The 23,680-nt window shown below is 30.6% G+C and overlaps 4 protein-coding genes and 1 long non-coding RNA gene across 5 annotated transcripts in view; 2 read left to right on the top strand and 3 right to left on the bottom strand.

Moving 5' to 3' along the window:
- Positions 1 to 4,768: 4,768 nt before the first annotated feature.
- LOC128390307 (suppressor of hairless protein-like) lies at positions 4,769 to 12,449 on the top strand. Its single transcript, XM_053350001.1, has 10 exons — positions 4,769 to 5,715; positions 5,837 to 6,011; positions 6,107 to 6,244; positions 7,355 to 7,464; positions 7,772 to 8,217; positions 8,377 to 9,157; positions 9,864 to 9,895; positions 10,027 to 10,279; positions 10,978 to 11,009; positions 11,101 to 12,449. The coding sequence occupies exons 1-10, from the start codon at positions 5,179 to 5,181 to the stop codon at positions 11,648 to 11,650; spliced, it is 3,054 nt and encodes a 1,017-aa protein (XP_053205976.1). The 5' UTR covers positions 4,769 to 5,178; the 3' UTR covers positions 11,651 to 12,449.
- Positions 12,450 to 13,112: 663 nt separating this feature from the next.
- LOC128390362 (uncharacterized) lies at positions 13,113 to 14,217 on the bottom strand. Its single transcript, XR_008325602.1, has 2 exons — positions 14,010 to 14,217; positions 13,113 to 13,753 (listed from the first exon to the last, which is right to left on the bottom strand). It is a non-coding gene; the product is annotated as an uncharacterized LOC128390362 (long non-coding RNA).
- A 203-nt stretch (positions 14,218 to 14,420) lies between these two features.
- Positions 14,421 to 16,059, top strand: LOC128390330 (28S ribosomal protein S35, mitochondrial-like). The gene is made up of 4 exons (XM_053350040.1): positions 14,421 to 14,576; positions 14,645 to 15,177; positions 15,269 to 15,578; positions 15,674 to 16,059. The coding sequence occupies exons 2-4, from the start codon at positions 14,741 to 14,743 to the stop codon at positions 15,923 to 15,925; spliced, it is 999 nt and encodes a 332-aa protein (XP_053206015.1). The 5' UTR covers positions 14,421 to 14,576; positions 14,645 to 14,740; the 3' UTR covers positions 15,926 to 16,059.
- Positions 15,975 to 16,663, bottom strand: LOC128390357 (protein BUD31 homolog). Its single transcript, XM_053350072.1, has one exon. The coding sequence runs from the start codon at positions 16,542 to 16,544 to the stop codon at positions 16,113 to 16,115; it is 432 nt and encodes a 143-aa protein (XP_053206047.1). The 5' UTR covers positions 16,545 to 16,663; the 3' UTR covers positions 15,975 to 16,112.
- A 422-nt stretch (positions 16,664 to 17,085) lies between these two features.
- The window catches only part of LOC128390312 (high affinity cationic amino acid transporter 1-like), a 67,391-nt gene continuing 60,796 nt past the window's right edge, over positions 17,086 to 23,680 (bottom strand). Inside the window, exons 7-8 of the mRNA XM_053350006.1 lie at positions 22,294 to 22,590; positions 17,086 to 17,601 (exon numbers count right to left, since the gene is read on the bottom strand). Coding sequence (XP_053205981.1) covers positions 17,429 to 17,601; positions 22,294 to 22,590 — 470 coding nt within the window. The 3' untranslated portion in view covers positions 17,086 to 17,428. The remainder of the gene's footprint in view (positions 17,602 to 22,293; positions 22,591 to 23,680) is intronic.

Raw genomic sequence — 23,680 nt, 5'->3', positions numbered from 1 at the left:
TTTCCATACAGTTGATATTGAGCTTGTTGATTGTTTTAAATGTCAAAGTAAAAAAGTTAATTGGTCAAGATTTATTATTATAAGCTAATTATGACAATTTAATTGGTACAATAATCAAATTAATTTCCTTTGAGATTGATTGATTTTCAATTTAATCTGTCAACATTATAATCATCATGACGATTTAATAATTAATCTTGTCTTGATTGAAATATTTGTTTATCAATTGTTGATGATGTTTAATCAAGGATAACTGTTAATCTGATTAGATTTGGATTTTAAATTACTTTTTATATTTGAAGATTAACAAATTGAGTGATTAACAGAGATTTAGATTTGATTGACAATTTCCGGTAACAGTTATTATTATTATTTGAATGTAATTGAATTGTAATAACTTTTTTTTCCCTCAAATTGATTGTGTGTGTTGATTAGTGTAAATATAAAATGATTTGAGTAAAATTGTTCAATAAATGAAAGTGCATCATGATGATTAATCATGAACATGAATGAATGAATCAGAATAATAATGATTCACTTGAATTTAAGCTGATAAACATAACTATCAACAATTTGTTGATAATAATGATAAGGATGAGGATGATTAAAAAGAGACCACCGAAGCGTAATAATGATTGGCCCAATCATCACAATTAAACTTGTTAAGATTGATGGTTTAGAGTTAATTTGATACTTAAATAGACTGAGATGAAAACATTGGTACAAAATTAATGTGTTGGTAATATTATTTATCGAAATTTTCATGGAAAAGAGGGAGAGGGAAAAGCCCTTGGGAAGATGAGGATGAGGATGAGGATGAGGATGGAGAAGGTGAAAAGTAAGTATGATGATGACGGAAATGAAATACAAGTTGAAAAAGTTTCTTTTTTACAATAGAAGATGAACAAAATCTTCAGAGAAGATGATGATGATGGAAGAAACATCTTCTCAGGATTTGCAACAAAAATTATCTTCTTTTCCTCTTTCTCATCTTCATCTTCATCTCCATCCTCATCACCATTCTCATTAGAGAGTATCATCTTGTTTCATTTTTCCTGCTTCTCGTTAATTCCCAAGAAAAAAGATCGTTTTAATATTAAGACAATAATCAGAACGAAGACAAAATGAAAGTAAAGGGATGGAAAGAGTTTCCAAAGATGCGGTGAGATTATCATTTATTAGCATCAGAGGGAGTGTAAAGTTAGAAACTGAGAAGACAAAGTGAAAAAGTTCATTGATAAATCAATCAAAAGTTTCAAATTTGAATTAAAAGCTGATACAGTTAAAGTATCATGATGAATCAAACAGAAGATAAACAAAACTTCAAACAAGATTCTGAGATGTGAGTGTCTCTCCCTCTCTCTCTCTCTCTCTCTCTCTCTCTCTCCTCTCTCTCTCTCACTTTTAGCCTGGAGATGATGATAACGATGAAGACAGAAAGTTACCTGAAGCTTGAAGGTGAAAAAGCGTAGCTACTTCTCTCCCGTGGGAAAGTACAGAATAGTAGTAATAGTAAAATAGTTGAGCAAAAAAGGGTAGTTTCAACTTTCTTTCTTTCATCATCTCTCTTCCTCCTCCAGAATCATCATCATCATCATCATCACCACCACCTCCTCATCCATTGATGCAGCTTCATTTCATTCCTGAATCAACTCTGAACAAAATGTAAAATATGAAGAAAATTTATTTTTTTTTGAAAAGAAAAAAAAACAAATTGTTTTCCCACAATTTCGAGTCCTTTTAACAACAACAACAATAAACAGTAGCCAACACATGATGATAATGATGTTGATCAGGATGAGGATGAGGATGGAGATATGGCAATGATGACGATGATGAACATGATGGTGAGAGCCAAGTCACTTATATAATGTCTGAATTTAGATTCTCGTCATCTTATTATCATCATCAAGATGATTGGATAGTAATAAGAATGAATAAAAAAATGAATAAAGTAAAATGAATGCAGACAAATCACTTTGTTATCATTTCGGGTCAGTAACATAATTGAGTTACAATTGAATTTGATTCAGTATTTGTCATTAATGCTCTTTGATAGATGTGATGTATTGAATAGTAATTGTAACAATTACGAATTGAAAATAGTAATCAGAAAATTGTCTCTATTCAAAATATTTCCATCAATTGAACATGTGAATAGGAATCAACAAAAATTCTGGGAAAGAATTTCAACTTTTTATGGAAATAACTGTGAACTTTTCTCTCTCTCTCTCTCTCTCTCTCTCTCTTCATTGTTATTGACATTGAATTACATGATGACCCACCCATCAACTCTATAAATCCTATTCATCAGAATCCTGAACATCACCAGCTGATTGTCCTGGAAAATTCATTTCCAAATCGATTATATGAAAACTTGCCCGTTCTAATTGAACTATTTAGTTGATTGTTCAACAATTAACAACTAATTTCAGCTTTTCTTATGATAATCTTGAAGTTGTATAATTAATTTAACCATTTACAATTAACTTGTAATTCAATCAAATAATCACGGAATCAGAATATCGTGATATTAATCAATTAAATGATCAACTTGAACAAAAAGATATTAGTTAAGGTAAATTGATATTCCCTAATTGTTGTAACAATTGTATTACAACTTGAAAAACAATTTAATATAAGTTAAACAATTGGATATTCTTATTGACTCAATTGATTTCTAAATTGTTAAATAAATTATTTAAAGTCAATAGATTGTTAATATAAGTAAATCAATTAAATTATTAATAGTAGTAAATATCAAGTAACTATTTAAATAAAGCAATTGATACTTGAGAGAAATAAACTAAATTAGTTCAATTAACTTGACATTGTTTTAAAATTGAAACAATAACAACAATTAAAAAAAAAGATATATAAGTTAATCATTGAGAGAAATGCAATACAATCAACTAAATACACACACAAACACAATTTAATTAAATCACAATAAGGTTCAAGTTAATCACTACTACTACGAATGATGATCAAGATTAAGATTTGATTGTTATCTCTGCTAATCACTGAGTGTTGTGGATAACTGATTGTTATCATTTAATCACAATCAAAGACCTAAATCATTGCCGATATCAAGGTTAAAGATGATCATCAAGATTAGAGATAATCTTACCTATCATCATCATCATCATCTTCATCTTCATCTTCATCTTCATTGAGACCACCAGGTATTGATGAACACTTACATTCATTGAATTCCAATGTTTAGGAAAATCGAAAAAAAATTTATTCTTTTTCACCTTTTACCTTTTACAAGATATGATATTATCTCATTTACTTGACCATTAACTGGACTATTGTTATCAAGGTGTTTATCATATTGATTTAATCATTGATCATCTTTGGATGATTATTATCATTAGATAACCAATTTAATATCAATGATACTCTCAAGAAATATCAATGAATAGTTTGATTATTTATCCATCGTCGGTGGTCATTGATTTAAATTGTATTCAAATTTGATTGGTAATCAACCTTGTGATAATGATGCTTATTGATAATATTATATAATAAGCGATTATTATTATTATTATAAAGATATTATTACAATTTAAAGAAGGGGGGGAGAAAATTTTCTAAATAATGATAATAAGAGAAAAGTTTAAAATTCGTGATTAAATAATTATCAACATTGTGTCTTGTTCAACAATCAACAATCAACCTGAATAGGCCAAACAATTTACTGACAGGTAAGTAAATTATTTACATGACTACAAATTGTATTTAATCACTATCATCATAATCATCAGCATCATTATCATCATCGTCTTCATCTTCTGTCTTCCTCTTTTACTTCTGTTCTCATAATAATATAAATATAATATTTTACCCTGAGGCTATTTTCTGAATCTTGTGATGATTTTAATTCAGTTTCTTTTTCTTTCGTTCAGAAGTGATTCTGAAGCGAAATACAGTAGCTGCAATGAAGAAAGTGGGAGGAGGGTGGAAGAGAGAGAGAGAGAGAGAGAGCCGAGGGGTAGAGTGGGGATAATTGGGGGAGAGTGGATGATAAAAGAAAGTAAAAAAAAGAAAGAAGAGAAAGAGAGACTTGAAATACCCTTTTCGTATCTACTCACTCTGTACTTTCCCACGGGACCAAGGTAAAAACGCTTCACCTTCAAGCGTATAACAGGTAAGCTCTTTTGTCTTCATCATCATCATCAGGTAGAAAGAGGAAGAAAAAGAGACAGAAGAGAGAGAGAGAGAGAGAGTCGAAATAGTAGATTCTATTCTCTTGTATCATTGTTGGTGAAGTTTTTTCTACTGAGTTTCAACTTACATGGTGTTTACCTGTGTATCAGATTCTGAAAACTTGCTCAATTCTCTTTTCTGATTGGCTGAAAAAAAGAAAAAAAAATTATCCCCCATTCATCTCCTTCTTTTGTTGATTCTCTCATTCAGTAAACTTTTTTTCAGCTCTACAATTCATCCACCTACTTCATGGAAACTCCTTCCCACTTTTTTTCATCACCAAGTAGTGGACATAAACAAAACCCTATCTTCATCTACTGTCCCCTTTTTATCATCTTTGTCTTGTCGTTCGTTGCTACTCCTTTCGTTTTATACGAAACAAGAATTTAATAAGACTTGATGAAAGAAGATGTAATAACAATGATGGAGAAGATGAAGATGAGGATGAAAACGGAGGTGGATGGGATGATCGGAAGATAGGGAGCAAATAATAAGAGGGGTGAAAACAGAGAAGAAGAATGAATGAATTAGAGAGAGAGAGAGAGAGAGAGAGAGAGAGATAGTAAACATGAAAGAGCAGACATAACGAGGGAGATTGAGCAAGAGAAAGAGAGAGAAGGAGGGAGAAAAGATTAGAAGGAAGATAATGTTTGAAGACATGAGAAGATATTATTTTTTTAGTTCTTCTTCTCCTTCGGCTTTAATGTTTTTCCATCATCATAATCATTCTCGTACTCGTAGCCATCATCCTCCCTCATCATCAGTGTGAAAAAAAGCTTAATGATTTCATTTGATAATATTTACTAATAACCAATAGAGCCTTTTGTTTATCTTTAAGTGTATCATCATATGATACAATCCAATGTTTTGATCTCGTTTCTGTGTCTTGTGTTCATATTTTGGATTTAAAATTGATTGTTTCCATTAATTTGCAAAGTTTAATTGCAAATTGCAAGTTTAATTTTAATGATACCAAATCACTCGTCATCTTCTCCATCTTCATCCTCATCCTCATCAAATAGTGCTAATCATCTTCACCATCATCAGCACAATGGTACACCAGGTCCACTACCACCCCCACCTCCACAACATTTAACTCAACCATTGTCTCTTCAACAATCGCCCTCAAGTCCACCCTCTTCGTTACATTCGCCAATAACAACGCCAACGTCCATTATATCGATGGACGAATCCACAAGACTTCGTCGGTGGGAGGCACAGTTAGCAAAAGAATCGACGAGAGAAACAATGAGACAATATATTCGTGAGCGTAAAGAGATGAAAATAGTTATATTACATGCAAAGGTCGCCCAAAAATCTTATGGAAACGAGAAGCGATTCTTTTGTCCACCTCCATGTATTTACCTCTATGGTCAAGGTTGGTCACATAGACAACAGCAAATGATACAAGCTGGACAATCAGAATCATCAACACAAATTTGTGCCTTCATCGGAATCGGTAATTCAGACCAAGAAATGCAACAATTAGATTTCAATGGAAAGGTAATTAGCTCAATTCTTTCATTTCCATTTTCCAATATTTCCAATTCCCAATTTCATTCTTGATATTGATCCATTCCATTTTCTCATTGACCATTGTCCATCCAATCGTCCGATTGTCCAGAACTTTTGTGCAGCCAAAACTCTGTATATAAGTGATTCAGATAAACGAAAACATTTCATGTTATCGGTGAAAATGTTTTATGCAAATGCCGACGATATTGGTGTTTTCTATTCCAAACGGATTAAGGTCATTTCCAAACCCTCCAAGAAGAAACAATCACTTAAGAATGCAGATTGTAAGTAGCGACTGATTAATTGATCGAATACTCGATGATTAGTGATTAATTGTTGTTCTTGTTATTATCTATTCCATCCTGTTCGTAATCATCAGTGTGTATAGCATCGGGAACAAAAGTAGCCTTGTTCAATCGACTTCGATCTCAAACAGTCTCAACTCGTTATCTTCATGTTGAAAACAATAATTTTCATGCGAGTTCATCTCAATGGGGAGCATTTACAATTCATTTGGGTGAGTTTCAAACAATTAACTCAATTACAACACCTTAATAATCAAGAAGAAACAAAAAACAAAAAAATTAACAATTAAACAATCAAATCTCATCTAAATACTAAAAAAACTATAAACCAAAATACCAAATAAAAACCAAACATAAACCTGATCATTATCATGATTAATATTTTGAATAATTTACAATTAAAGTTAAAATTAATTGTCTATCACAACAATTAAACTGTTATCGTTTAAATCATAAAGACATTACAACAACTTGAAGAAAAGAAACAAAAAGTTAAAGTGATAAAAATTAACAAATTAATCAGTTAATTTAGTTTGTTAATTGTGTCGCTGAATAATAACAATTAAAAATTCATAACATGAATCCTATTGTTTTAGTAAATTCTTGATAACTTTTCTCTCTCTCTCTCTCTCTCTGTTCATAATCATTTATCTTTCTCATGTTTATCACCATTTATAATCACGATGATTAATATTAATTCAGTTAAAACCCTATACGAATGATATAGTTAAAAGTTAATTGTGATAAAATGGTTATCCAAACAACGCCATCTATTAGGATATCACCTGAGAGAATCAGAATCTTGTATTCAATTTTATAGGAAAATAATATCATGTTTCTATAGAGTATTTCATATCATATTAGAATTATAATTGGGAACAATTTAGAAAGCTAATAATTAAGTTATCAAATCATTAGAGTGATTATTTAATGATTCTGATCATGATCATGTCTTATTTTTGTTCATCAAAGAGACAAAAAAAAAGTTCATTAAAGTTTCCATAAAAGTTTCGATTTACCCAACAAGATCGAGGAAAACAAAATATTATTACTAAGTTATTGTTGGTAGTTGATTGGTTATCACTGGTAATGGAATTAGTTAATTGTTGTTATTGTTACTTTTATCTGTTGATGGGAAAAAAAGGGTTAACTTAATTTAGTTTAAATTGTGTTTTGATTGTTAAGTTTTTTTTTGCTTTCATTTTCTACTTTTACAATGTTTTGTTTTCCATATTATAATTTATTTATATTTCTCTCTTTGGTTTGTTTTGCTAAATTGGATTGTTAATTGTGATCATTATGATGATTGACTATTTAATTAGTTGATGAAAATGAACCAGATACCAAAGAGTCATATAGAGATGGTTATATTCATTATGGATCAACAGTTAAACTTGTTTGCTCTGTAACTGGAATGTCCTTGCCAAGGCTGGTGAGTTTTATTAATTAACATGCTCATTGATTATTTTCTAGAGTAAATTTGATATTTATCATTAGCAAATTGACAAACAATAAGTTTACTTAAACTTTGATATTATTTGCTACTAACAAATAGGTTTAAATGTCCTTCCAATGACCTTTAAATCTCAAAGGGTTAATAATGAACTAGCCGAAATGTGAAATGTTTACACTGATTGAATATCAAATAGACTTTTATTAATGTTTCTATTTGATGATTAACTTTCTCCTTTTTGTTGATTTTTCTCAATTATTTCTTTGATTGACTTGGTGTTGATCAGGTAATTCGTAAGGTAGACAAGCAGAATGCTCTATTAGATGCCGATGATCCAGTTTCCCAATTACATAAATGTGCCTTTTACATGAAAGATACCGAGAGAATGTATCTCTGTTTATCTCAGGAAAGGATAATCCAATTCCAGGCAACACCCTGTCCAAAGGAACCAAACAAAGAAGTGATCACTGATGGTGCTTCATGGACAATAATTAGCACCGATAAAGCTGAATACACTTTTACGCATGGGAATATTTTACCCGGAGGCTTAGGAAGTGGTCCAGTTAGTCCTGTTCCAATAGTTCACAATTTAAATCTCAATGGAAATGGAGCAACAGCAAATGGAGGGAATAATAATAATACTGATGTCACCATGTTGGAATTGACTGGAGAAAATTTCACCGAAAATTTGAAAGTTTGGTTCGCTGATGTAGAGACTGAAACATTTTTCAGGTAAATTAAATTCAAATAGAAAAAAAATCAAATTGAAAAAGTAACTAATCGATTAGAAGTTTTAATTTTCTCTTCTAAAATGTTCTTTTAGTTTTTTCGAAAACTTTTTTCTTTCGATTTAATTTAACTGTTCTTTTTTGATACTTTTTCTCTCCCTAGATGTCAAGAGTCACTTCTATGTGTAGTTCCACACGTATCAGAGTTTCGAGAAGGTTGGGAATGGGTTCGTTATCCAATCACCATTGACGTTAATCTGGTTCGTGATGATGGTGTTATTTATTCAACAGGTTTCACCTTCACTTATACACCTGAATCCGGGCCCAGATCTTTTTCCCATAATCCTCATCATCCTCCACTTCATGTCCACCATGCTGCTCATCAACACCATCTTCACCATCAACAACAACAACAACAACAACAACAACAACAACAACAACAGCAGCAGCAGCAACAACAACTACAACAACATTCAACATCCCAAAACCATCACAATTTATCACCTCATCATCATCCCTCTCTAACACATCATCCAACAACCACCAATCATTCACACCCTCATCCTAATCATACTCATCACAATGTTAATCCTTATCAACATCACACTCATAATCCCAACAACGGACTTCACCTTCCACACCATCATCCTCTTCATCATCCATTAACACCACCACAACACCACCCTCACCATCTAACAGAACTGGACCCATTATTGTCACCAATACCTTTCATTAACCATCACCCTCATCACAATGGAGTATATCATAACTATTCACCATCATCTCACCTAACAACTCTCCATCCCTTAGACCAACAATCACTCCACCAACAACAACAACAACAACAACAACATTCCCATGGTCATCCTGCCTCTCTACAACAACAACAACCTCAATCAATTAACCCTCAACCAACAGAAACACCGCCAAGTTCATTGATTACAGTGAGTACAGTTAATGGTTAACCTTAACCTGTGTTTCTCTATTTTAATAACTAATTATCAAACAGTATTAATTATAATATAAATTTTCTCACAATAACAATACATTTCTTCACATAATAGTATCTCTTGTGTGTATATTTGCTAATAATTTTAATACATGGGAAAAGTATATTTACCACTCAAGTGTAACTGGTTGGATCATTGATCGCATCTTTTTCTCCCTCTACAACCTCACATTCCCCTTGTACTCGTTTATGTCAAACAAAAAAACATCTCTGTTAATGTAACATTGTCGCAGTTAATTGCGAAAACAGTTAGGAAAATCAGTTAATCGTCAAGATGAAGATTCGGTGCTCATTATAAGCAACCAACTTGATCTTTCATCGTATCGAAACAAAAACAAATTCAAACATTAGAACAAGTTAGTTTTTATATTCTCAATGTTAATTAATTGTCTCAGAAAATTTTAACACTAAACAGTTGATCAACTTATCACCACATTCAGCTCTTAATTACATTTACCTAATTTGAAATGAGAAAACAATCAAATCAGTTGAAATAGCAAAAAGAATAGAAAAAGTAACACAATATAGTTAACTAATTATTCGCACTATTTGACCATCAAAAGCTTAATTGTCATTAAACTTTGATAACAATTTAATCTTCATTTTGTTTTTTCTTCTTATTCTTCATTTTCTATCTACAGAATCAACATCTACCTGAAAATACTCTCGATGGGTTAGTATTTATCTTCTATTATTATACTACAATTAGTATCCATTCAGTGACCACTTAATTGTTGATTATCAACATAATTAATAGATGGAAAAAGAAGCAAAAATTAACAATTTATCGTTTCTTTCTTTCAGGCATGTACATTCATTAGAGCATCAACATCACCAGCAACTCCAATCCCCAGGTCAACTTCATGGTAATCATCAGAATCATTCACAACATTCACCACCCACTGAACATCAACGAGCTCAAGATCAACAACAACAACAACAGGGTAATCACATTTCACCACAACAAACTAATCAAGTTAATCAACAGTTATCACAATCACAATCACAACAACCACAACCTCAACCTCAACCTTCAGGAAGCCCACCATTGATTCAAGTGAGTCTCAATTACAATTGATTATTTGACTTTATTTCACCTTTCCCCTCCTAATTAGTAAATCAACAATCAACAATTATTTCTGAATAAATAATAACAATATATAAATAGTTTCACATTGAAAATAATATTAAAATAATGATCCATCTATGGGAAAAGTAAATTAATCACTCGTGTGTATCAGATTGGATCATTGATTATATACCTTTCACTGTTGAATTTAAAGTTAATCCATCTCTGTTAATTAACTTCTCAAGTTAATCAAGATGACATTGAAAGTTACAAAATTAAATCGGTTATGCATAATTTTAATACACAATCAAGATTAGCACTTCCTGTAATCATCATTGATCACAGGTAACTGTCACAAATATTAATTGATTAGCCAGAAAAACAGTTAATTAAACCACAGAAATAATTAACTATCAAAATGAAAGTATTTAATTGGTGTTAAATTAACTTTTTGTTTTCCTTTTCTGGTTCAATTGTTTCCATCACATGTGAACCTTAATTGTAAGATAAACTCATCACATTTTAACCATGATAATCTAATTATTGTTGTGATTAATGAGAAACAATTGAATCAACTGGAATCATTTACTCGCACTGTTTAATTATAATTCAAATTATAATAGTGAAACAAAATTTATTCAACTAACTAATATCATCACTTTTTCATCGTTTTGTTTTCTTGATAGAATCAACATTTACCGGAAAATACTCTCGATGGGTAAGCATAGTAACAATTACGAATATAATTTAATTGAATCAGCTTAATTGTTACTAAATAATAATTGTTATTATTTTCCACTTTCATTTAGACATGTTCATCCATTGGAACAGCAACAAACACACCAACAACATCACTCACAACTTCAATCTCCAGGTCAACATCATCAAAATCATCAAAATCATTCACAGCAACAACATTCACCATCATCATCATCTGATCATCAACGAGCTCAAGAGCAACAACAACAACAAGGAAATCACATTTCTCCTCAACAAACTCAATCTAATCAAGTTAATCATCAAACACAACAACAACAACAACATTCACAACAACAACTTCATCATTTGCAGTCATTAAATTCACCACCACCTCCATCAATACCACCAGAGTCTTTACTGGCTCATCATCATCATCAATTAACAAATCATACACCAAATCACTTAAATCCCACTAATCATCATTTAAATCATACACATTCAATGACCACAATGATGACCAGACTTGAATCAAGTGACAATTTAAGATCACCAAGTTTACATCATCTACAAAGATCAACTCATCGATCTCATCCCTATTATGTACCTGGACATGGTCCACCCCCGACTCATCACTCTCAACCTCATCTTCAAGCTCTTTAACCTTAATTATTTTGTCAAATTAATACTTAGAATAGAATTAACTTTTAGCTTATTGATTAAAGGACAAGAAATTAATTTAACAACAATTTAAATAGTTAGACTAATGATAGTTGTATGTAATTAACTATTTATATATCTCATGATATCTGAAAAGAAATGTATTTCCAAATTCCCGATATGAATACTCAAAACAAATCATCAAGAAAAACAAAATCATATATTGATTGTTAATTGATTCTAATTTCAGATATTATTATTATTATTATTATTATTATCATTTGGAAACAAATTGGAGTCAAATTGGAATCTTAATTGTTAATCAATCTAAAATCATATTTTAATTGTAACTTGAATTTCCAACACAATGACAAACAAAAAGATTTGATTATAATCAACTAATTGTCACTTGATCTTATCAAGTTAATCAACTTCACTGCTCAATATACACAAAATTGATTGTAATATTAGAATTAACAAAAACAAAACAAATCAATTAAATTTGCCGGAGAAGTGCAATCAACAATTAAATTTGATCGTAAATCAATTCTTTTATTTTCTTATGAGATTATTAATCGTTTTCTTATAATAATTTCAAGTTCCAGAAACTCTCTATTCCTTTCCAGATTAACTGATCATAAATTCTGAAAGTTGTGGTGTTTTCATCAATCGTGATGAACTTTTGCCGGACCAAATGAACGCTGATAACTTTGGAACTTGATAATTGAAATATAATAGAATAGTGAATAGTTAAAACAGTCACCCGAAGGTGGAAGGTCACTTACTGCACTCGAAGAAATGGAAATCATACTGATTTAATCAGCGACTTATTGTCAGTCGGATTCACTTATTCTTACCTGTTCTTTGAAAATGTATTTCAACGTGTTCTTTTATCTAAATGATTCCGATTCTTACCACTTAGATTCGTTTCATTTGATGCTATATTTTTCGAATGGTTGTCACAAAGATGAGGTCAAGAACATTCGTTTCAAGCTTGTCGATAAGAGGCTAAAGGTTACGGCTGAGATTTCCAAATGTTTGAGGACTTTATTGAAGTCAAATCGTATGTTCTTATACTCCAAGAATCAGATTTTTCCCGGTGTTTGATGATCTTCGTGGCGGTGGTCGCCCTTATGACGGAGTTTCGGAAGTGAAAGAGCTCCTAAGGTCAATGGGTAGTGATCATACTTGTTTCAAGAGAGTATATGTAGAGATTGCTGGACAATGTAACAAGAAATTTGTTCAACGTTTCGAGAATGGATCTCAAAGACTTTCTATTAAGTGTTGTAAGTGAAAAGGATTGAAATTACCACAGCAATTAATCACGTAACACAAACATATTGGATACAATTAAGCAAAGAAAAGGAAATATAAGTTGATTTACTCAGTCGATCAACAAATGATTTGATTAAAGGTAAATCATATTCTTGGGTTAGTTAATTACCAATGATAATAATAATAAATGTTTTATATTATATATCAGGCATTTCTGTACCTTTTTTATTTTTATCGTGTCACAATTTAGCAGATTAACTTAACCATTAAAATGGTGATAATCCAATTTAGATTAATTCATCTCATGTACAATGTTGGTTAGTAATAGACACAAAATTAAGATAAACTCTAGATTAAGTACAATTTTACAATCGTAATCAACTTTTGGTCAATTATTCAGCTGATTGAAGGATAGAACTACAATCAAATAAACTAATTTGACTAAAAGATTGATTTTTTGTACAATCATATTAACAATAATAATGTAATTATTATTATCAACTATTCCATAGAGACATTATTATTTTTGTAGATTAATGGATAGAATATCTGATTGAATATCTTGGTGATTAACATAGATTAAACCTGCTAGGAATTGAATCTATTATTGTAATATATTATACATGTATATAAGAATATGATTTATATTAATTTGATTAATGCTTTTTCATCATTTCCTTTTGGTAATCACTGTATAAGAGATTGTTTCTGGCTTCCATGTGTTTGTTTCCAATATAAGCTACACCAGCGAATCCAAAGCTTAACAAAACCATGGTTCCAATAGAATAATGAATCCTGAATTTATTTCGATAAAAGGTAATTGTACTCCGACTAGATGAAGAAAAAGATGCAGACAATTAGTGAACAATCAGTTAAATAGTAAAAGAAACACAATATTCAAAGGTGAAGACTCTTCCATTGAAGAGCCTCAAAAATACCAAAAATTTCAAAGATTTAACAATAACTAATATCATCTCAATGAACATTAGATCATATCAAACAATTAAACAAACCAATAAATTAATTGTAATGAGTAAAATTAATAGAAAAATGAAATAGAAAAAATGATTTCATCATCAATACTTACGCTACAAATTCAGGAATCTCATTTGGAGATGGATAAACTTTGTATAAAGATAATATTTTTCTATCCCAACGTGTTGGTCGAGTTTTATTAACTAAATCTAGAACAGGATTTTCTTCACCCATAACAATTCAATAGAAATTAATCAATTAAAACTGATTAAATTAGTTAATTGAAACAATTAGAATGGTAAACATAAATCAAAACAAAAAAAATTTTCTCTGCGAAAAAGGGACCATATTCTAATTATCATTCGTTGATTAGTCAATCTTTTGAAAAGAAATTTATTTTAATGATTTAATTAGATTTCTAATTAGATTAATTAACCGAATATCAATGAATTAATCTTCTTTTAATTAGAAATGAATATATTTCCTGGAAGAATAGAATTAATTGTTGATCAAACAAATGAAGATGAGAAGACGGTCCATTCAATGGAAACATGTTGATGATTAACCTTAATGAACATTTGTTTTGATTGTTTGTTGGTAATTTAATTGCTCAATTTGGGTTCAAATCATTGATTACATGACATCTTTGTATTTGCAGGATTGAAGTTCTCAGTTTAAGGTAAGTAATCAATTCTCACCTTTGTGGTTTAATTGTAATTTCAAGCTCTTTGTTTTTGTCTCTTACAGGATCAGCTGATAACTTTTACCTTTGGATTGAATTGATTTTATATTTTGATTTAATTGTGTTGATTGTTTTTAGACTGTTCTAAATTTATATTGACAATGTCAGTGTTTACCAGATTAAATGGGAAGATGGTTGTCCCTTCGTTAAGACCAATTGGTAAATGTTTTCGTTCAGTCAGTTCAATGGAATCGACTGGTGAGGCTTCATTCGAGGAAGAAGAGGATTTTGAACGAATGCCATTTTTACCGAAACCAAAGCAAACTGGTCGTGTTAAACGAGCGGAAATGTATCGAAGTGCAATCATGGCCCCAAGGTATCTGAAAATGTCCATTGATCAAGATTGGAATGCTGTTTGGCCAACAGCTAAATCATTTAATCCAAACAGTGTTCCCTTACCTGTTTACATGGGTTGTCTTGCGAATAAACCTCGATTGGGAAAATTTAACAATCCAGAGCTTGTGAAGATTCCCAATTTCCTTCATTTGACACCACCTAATATTAAGAAACAGTGTCAAGCTTTGAAAAAGTTCTGCAGGTAAATCGATTTCTCAATCAGTCCATTTGTCTTCTGCTAATTTCATTGATGCTAATTTGCTTTTCTCTCTCTTTCTATTTTTCTCTCCAAGTCAATGGCCGATTGGATTGGAGACCGAGGAAAAGATTGAGAAACATTTTCCCGTAGAAATCATCACCTCAGACTATTGTCATGCATCTCCAACAATCAGAGATCCAAGGGCTCGTATTGTTACAGTTCAATTCAAATTATCCAGATTAGAGCTTGATGAGCATTCAAGGGATAAAATGATTCGTTTATTAGACAAAAGATACAACCCAGAAACCGATATGGTCACAATCGAAACCTCAGCTTGTCCATTGAGGAAACAAAATATTGATTATGCTTTTTATCAATTAACTGCAGTTTATTATGAATCATGGGTATGTAAACAATTTGTTCAGAATGAAAGTTCTGAAAATTTCATGATAAATTAGAACAAATGAATCATTCGATGTTTTTTCTTCTCGTATTTCAGAAAACCGAAGATTGGGAAAAATTGAAAGAACCTCAGGATTGGGAGAGATTCTTCTTTGAGAAAAGTTCATCCAAGAAGAAAATTATGGAAATTTTGAAAGAAAGTAAATCACAAAAAGATGATTTAGAAGTTAAAAGCAAAACTGACATCGAAAATTATGGAAAAGCTTTAACCGACTTGTTGGATGGCCAAGAAAACGATGAAACAATCGATGCTTATGGTAGAAGTGTGACTAAACTATTATTCAGTTGAACAATCAATGGTTAATTGTAAATATAACAAAACCATTAAAACTGTAATGTATAGTTAATTTAGCCAAAAATTTAATGGTGATGAGTGAAATTTGTAAGTCAGAATACAATTTATACACAAAGTTTACCAGTGAATTAGATGACACGAAATTCATTTAAGAAAACATTGTTTCAGGGTTGACATTTCTTTACCCGGAACAACCTCGACAACCACAATTATTACACTGAACTGGTCGACTTTCATCCAATTTATCCTTTGGTACTCGGCAGATACAATTAGTCCCGAAATTTGTATCTTTAACTTGAATACAACGTAAACAACAAAGATTTTCATAACCAGGCTTTTTCCATTTAGCAATTAACGCTTGATCAGCCAGTTTTTGTTTAACACAGAAATCATAAAGCTCCTTGGAAATGTCTTTTCTCTTATAGTATAAATCATAAAGGAATCGATTCCGTTGATTGTGAATTTTAAATATTGGCCAAAGACTTTCAACTCGACGTTTACCTTCATGTGATTCCCTTTCAGCTTCCCTCATTTTACCTTCCAATTCTTCCAGTGTTGGTTCAATCAATTCCCATCCTTCAGGTGGATTACCACGAACACGAACTTTAGGCATTTCACTAGAGTTAAAGTTTTCAATTAAAAGTCAATCAGAGAAAATTGAGTTGAACAATTAAACAACAATCCAATCTAAAAGTGAAACCAACAAAAATTCAAAACAATAACAAGAAAAAGGGACCGTATTCTAATTACCATCAGGAGAACATTTTCTCTTCATTGAATTTCATTCATCAATAATGAGATAAACCTCAATAGCTAAAAACTTGTTAAACTTTTCAATCAACCGGTAAAATGAAGGTTATGTCAAATTACATTAATGAGATATATGAGTACTTAGGACAAAGATGAAGGTTCTTTAATCGATTGATCATAAAAAAGTTATTCTATCGAAATTCAAATTAATTTAATTCATTCTGAACAAATTTTTCCTAGTTCGAGAGAGAGAGAGAGAGAGAGAGAGAGAGAGAGAGAGAGAGAGAGAGAGAGAGAGATCTGAGTCCTAAAATCTTTATTTCATCCGCTTTTCTTTTCGGCACTGATTAAATTGATTTTGGTGAATATTAATCCAAAGGTTCGTATCACTTTCTTTCTCATTTAGTTTTGTAATAGTTACAAACTCGAAAAGTGTCGCGAAAATGAAACAAATCAATGGCATTCGCTTGTTGATTGTTATTATTATTGTTTCAAATTACATTAACAAATTAACATTGATTTTGGTCCATTAGTATGAATGAATGTACAGTCATTAAGTTGTAGAAACAAAAATTGTTACATCAATTGTTTATGTTTCCTTGTATCGATTGCTGTTGTCATTACCAATTTGTATTATTATTATTTGTTATCCTTATGGCTTAACATTCAAATAGTCAACGATTTCAACTCTAGTTTTTATTAATAGATATGTATGATTAACCATTTGATTGTTGTTGATTTGTAATATTAAACAGATGATCCATCGGTAATATCTTCCAGGCAATGGACTATCTCATCATTTTCCTCATCAATGGCAACATTAAGGCTTAACCCATGGATTCCAAGTGAATTATCTTCATCTTCATCTTCATCAGATTCATGGCTATGCCAAACACTATATCCCATGTAAACGAAAATTCCTTCAAAAAGAAAAGAGAAGAAAAAAAAAGTTTCTTGTTATTAGTTATTCCTTTCATATGGAGGATCTTACATATAAGATAATATAATCAACTGTTATCATTTGAATACTTTTTTTAACATTCAATTCATAGTTTCCATAGTTTCTGAAACTTTCATGATAATCATTTTTCATCCAATACAAAGTTCAAGTCATGCAATGAGACCATTAGTCTATTATCATAACATGATGATTACAATAACCTATCACGTGAGGATTATGATAGAATAATTTTGCAATAATAACAATGATAGAGAAGGAGAAAGGAAAAAAAATTACTCATGAATTTCAATCAATATAACAGTTGATGAAATCAGCTAACAACAGGGGAAAAATATCACATCATGAATTCATCATAATCTCACAAACATTCAACCAATTCAGTAAAATCCATTTTCACCCGTAAGTGTCCCATTGTTTGAATCTTCCAACAAGATGCTCTGAATTATCATGAACATCATGAAATGTCTGGTTTGTTATTATTTTTCATTCCATTGACCTGATTAAGGTATTAAAATTCTGACCATTGAAATGGTAACTGTTTTTTTTCCTGCCCTTGTTTTATTACTTAACTTGAACACTTTTGGCTTGGGAAAAGCTATTTTTCATGATTGTCTTCATGATGGCTCAGAATCATCTTTGTCTATCTTAATCTTAATGATTATTTTGCGTGTTATCATCAACTTATTGGTTAAACTGTAATGATAACCAGATAAACTTTTTCTTTTCATCCATTGATCTTGATGCTTATGCTTTTCTTAGCAATTTAGCTTGTAACTTTGTATTGTTTTTTTTTTGCTTGTGTCCTCATGATGTTGATCATCATCATGAAGATAATGCTCAGGGTGGTGATATAATAACTGATGATAATCATAATGTTTGATGTAATGTGATAAACAGTTTGGGAAGTTTGTATAACTTTAGACCATCAACAAAGAAAAGGTGAATTGAAAGATGAGAATGATGAAAGTGACATTAAAATGTTATAATGAAATTTTCATGGGGCCAGAAACCAAATCGTAAATGTGAACAGAATATTTAATAATGAAAACCACCAAATTTGATTTAGTTTTGAACAATTTCCATGTAACTTTGTCCATTTGAAATCTCAGATACAGAAAGTAATGGACAGAAGAATCATCATCATAATCATCAACTCTAAACAATATTGAGAAAGGAAAAAAAAAGTAATCTACCAATAACCATGAGGGAAATAAGATTTATTCAGATTTTCATGATAATCTTGGTGGAAATTAAATCCAAGCAAATGTAAGATGTAAAAGAAAAGTTAAATCAGAATATCAGCAAATTGATATTGATTAAATTGGTGGGAGTTAAATGTTTATCTCATTGTTTTATTATTACATTTCCAATTTCCTGATTGAATCTGAATGAGGTGAGCAGATTTGAATCAGATAGTAACGTGAACAAAAAACTCACATGAGATTCTGGTTACTGAATCTGAATATTAAGATGATAATGATGAAATCTGAATAATACATCATGATACTTATAAGTCTCTGTGGGATTTTATCGTCATTTTTTTCATGGAATCTCTCTCTCTTTCTCTCTCGTTTTCATGGTAATTTTAATAACTCGATTGTCATGAAATTATGAAATTCTATTCGTGTCTATTTCAATTCAGTTGATTTTCCCAATTTGATTTTTTTTTTCACTTCTTCCTCACCTTAATCAATACTGAGTCTTTATCGGTTAGGCAATTGTTGATAACAAATAAATATATAAACCATCACCAGAATTTAGATTATGAACTTTAAAATATTTCATATACTTCATATTGAATGTTGATACTTTACAAATACTCCAAGCAAATTACACATCTGAATAATCACACCCTTGGTGTTGTTGAATTATTCTTGCTCAATAATATAGTATAATTCTGATTTCAATATGAACTCAATTCAATTTGTAGTATTCTGGCTGTTCAATACGATTGGAAATTCCAACCTGAAGGTGAAGAAAGATTCTCTCAAGATTGTTATCTTTGGTGAAATTCTTGCAGTTAATAGATGCTAAAAATGGAGAGAACTGTGAATGAACACCTCACATACATGGTAATACTTCAATGAATACATGATATTAGCCTTAAGGTGATGAATTTAGGATTGAATAAAAAGTCCAATTCAGTTGCTAAATCAATAGCGGTTCAGTTGAAACAATGAACTAAATTTGAATTGACAAAACTGGACAAAGATTTAACTTTTCACTCATTCACATGAGTTCAGATCAAAATTGGCGGAAAATTTCACAACTGAGCAATTGAATTATCATTGAAAGATAACAATTGTTTGTATTTGTTAGTAAGTGTTTCCGTTGATTAATATCATCAAAATTGTAGTTATTATCATTAAGTATTAATAATTTCTTGTTAGAAAATGAAATTACATCTGAAGGAATAAAGGAAATGGTATTGATGATCTTGGCTCAAAGGTAAGAAACAAAAAATAAGAGATTAGCTGATGTTGAACATTAAATTGTTAATTAAAGTTTCTAGGTTAATATTGTAAGGGAACATCATCTTCTGTCAACATTGACATTGACCAATAAAGTGTATAAATACAGTTGAGAATGAGAAAGGTCAAGATCTAAAGGGAAAAGATTGAAGTAAGATTAGTCTTTATTTTCTGGTGCTGATGATGATGATGATGATGATTAAGTCTCAATTCTGTAAACAGTTTTATCATCATTATCTTGAAGAGGAAAAGGAAGATGAAAAAGTTCCTGAGGCTGATTTTGTTTCCCTAATTTGTTTCCCCGACTCTTTCAAGAAAATGACCACTGGTAAAGATGATGAAATTTCTGATCAATTGATTGAAAATCAATTCAAATTGTTGATTTGATTGTTAACCGTCAATAAAATCTACCGTAAAAATCAAGTTAAAGTTACTCAGATGAAAGAAAGAGAAAAGAAAAAATCAACAACACAATCTATCAAATAAATACTTTTCTATTCAAACTAATTAACAGTTTATCGTTAAAAAGATCAGACTGTTAAAAGGTAATAACGATTCTTAATAAACACAGAATCTCAGAGAAAATGAATCAACTTGATGAAATGCGAAATTAACTTGGAAAGAAAAGTGAACACAAAACAATAACCGAGATACATGATAACATGAGAATGGAAGGAGAAAAACTTGTAGATGATTTTTTGATTAAATGTAACAGAATGTGTCACATTAATGGTGAATTGTTATTATCATGATCGTTGAGGAAGTTGAAGAGAGAGAGAGAGAAAAAAAAGTTCATATGGAATCAGAAAAAGATGGAAAATAATAACAATAATAATACTAATATAATGATGATGACGATTTGATGAGAAGATAAAACTTTTTTTTTCGTTCGATAAAAAAAGTTGAACAAAAGTTATAATGATGAAAAATGATGACATTAGATAACAATTGTTATCAGATAATAAGATTTGAACAGTTGTTGACACTCGAGGGGTGTGGTAGCTGATTCGATGGAAATTGATAACAAGAGAGAGAGAGAGAGAGAGAAGAAAATATGAAATTCAATTTGAGAACTTTTCGTTCTCTCTGTCGATCACTTCTAAACTATTGTTTGTTCTACTCTAAATTCGAGGGGAACAAAATCAATCAGAATTAATCTGAAAAGAGAATTGATTATCATTATCGAAGGAAAAAAAGTTCTATTTGGTCTTTCGTCTATGAGAAATTTTCAATTTAACACTTATCATTATATTCACTACTACTAGATTTATATAGTAGATGTTATTACTTATCGAACTTTCTTTTTTTCGTCAACATCTCGTCGAGTAAATGTTACACCTCGAGGACTAATAAGAAAACAAAATGTTATCTTCATTATCTTTCATTCCCTTAACTCACCTTTCAGGTAATATTGAATGACTAGTCTATGAAAGTATTAGTAGAGGAAAAGAGAGAGAGAGAAATATCTATGTTTATTTACCTTTGGTGACACTTCTGAGTTACTTAACCCTAGGGTAATATTAAGCTTAGTGATGATAAAAAGGTGTAGGGGAGCTTGGGAATTTTGGGAGAGATAATAAGCGAAATCAGTCCATTGGTGACAATTTTCATGAGAAATGAGAGAAAATTTCATGAATGAAACATCACAAGTTTATCATAATCAGAGGAAATTTGTAATTCCTATGGACAAGGGGGCAAAGAAAAAGTTCTGATGAATAATTCACACATCAAGAAATCAGATATGAACTAATAATAGACGACAGAAAATGTTCATAAACATGATAAGATAACAAAAAGAATAAATCAAAACGAAAAAAGATGAACTTTAAAGGAACAAAGTTGTTTATTCCATAGTGTATAAGTAAAGAAAAAGATTCATTGAATATGTTGACTTGAGAATAGAAAGAAAAAGCAACAAAAAATATTCAAAAAGTTCGAAAGCAAAAGTTTCAGCCACATGAAAAGAGAAATGAGCGAGGAAAAAAAAGAGTAAATTTCCAAAGAGAAAGAGAGAAATTCATATAACAACCCGCAGGGCATTAAACATGATGACAAACGATAACAGTATCAATATGGAACAGGCGAAGACAAATTAGAACATTTTATACTTTTCCAGACAAAAAAGAATAAGAAAAAAAAGTTCTTAACGAAAAATCCAATAACTGACCAAATAGTCTTACCTATGAATGACCATATAAGAAATGCGATCCAAGATGAACTGGGAAGGCAAACAATCAAATGTACATCCATCCAAATGGCACATATCGGTAGCAAAGGTACACAGGGAATTGAATTACGTGAATTTGAATCATGTTTTGGTTGCCTGATAATTAAAATAACCAGGACCACAATTAGAGTAAATAAACTAGTAACAATTAATTCAATCCACAAATCAGCTCCGGGAGGTAAATATTTGGTAATATGAACAGTTAGTGTTCCCATTAATAACATGAGTCCCATGGTTATTGATAAAAGAACTGTGATCAATTTAAAAGGAAAAAAAAATAAACAATTAGTACAAAGAAGATCCAGATAATTAGTTAATTGTTACACAATTGTAAATGTACAGTTTCAATTAATATCTTCATCATTTGCTACAATAGTAATATTTCAAACTTGATTAGAATTGTTATCTTCAACAATTGCTGAATTAACCTTTAGGTTCAACAGATGAATATTCAGATCTAATTTATAATTGTTATCATTTAATTGGTAATTTAATTTCTTGTAATTCAATTTGTTAAATTGATCTAAATTAACTATGAAAATTTACCAATTTTCAATGAAGCTTTTCCTTATAATGATTAATATACAAATCAATCAATATAATCACGTTTCCTTAATCTACAAACTTGAATAAGATAAGCTCAAATTTTGGGTAAAGATTGAGCTCAAGATAAAAGGATTCTATGAGATGTTGAGGTACCAAAAAATAGAGCGGAAAATACTACAGTAGCGAAAAATAGTACGAACAAAATCTGAATAGCCGTTCATGAGAAATTCTGACTCAAAGATTTTTGTGTACGCATGCGCAGTTAAGCTTTTTTACAGCGCGTATTTCAAAAAGAAAGAGAAAGAAAGAGAAAGAAGAAAAAGAGAGGAGAAAGAAAAAGAAAAAGAGAAAGGGACGAGAAAGAAAGAGAAAGAAAGAGAAAGAAAGAGAAAGAAAGAGATGAAAAAGAGACAAAGAGACGAGAAAGAAAAAAAGAGGAGAAAGAGAGAGATAAAGAGAAAGATGACGAGAAAGAGACGAGAAAGAAAGAGAAAGAAAGAGAAAGAAAGAGAAAGAAAGAGAAAGAAGAAAAAGAGAGGAGAAAGATAAAGAAAGAGAAAAAGAGAAAGAGACGAGAAAGAAATAGAAAGAAGAGAAAGAGATGAAAAAGAGACAAAGAGACGAGAAAGAAAAAGAAAAAGAGATGAAAAAGAAAGAGAAAAAGAGAAAGAGACGAGAAAGAAAGAGAAAGAAAGAGAAAAAGAAAAAGAGAGTAGTGAGAAAGTTTAGAGTTAGTTTTGAATTTTTCTATTAAAAAACGATTCCCATTTCAACAAACCACGGGTCTGGCAAAC

Source organism: Panonychus citri, unplaced genomic scaffold (genome assembly GCF_014898815.1).
Source record: "Panonychus citri isolate SS breed McGregor unplaced genomic scaffold, ASM1489881v1 Contig00118, whole genome shotgun sequence".
NCBI classification, from domain to species: Eukaryota; Metazoa; Arthropoda; class Arachnida; order Trombidiformes; family Tetranychidae; genus Panonychus; species Panonychus citri.
This window is presented reverse-complemented; position numbering and strand designations above follow the sequence as displayed.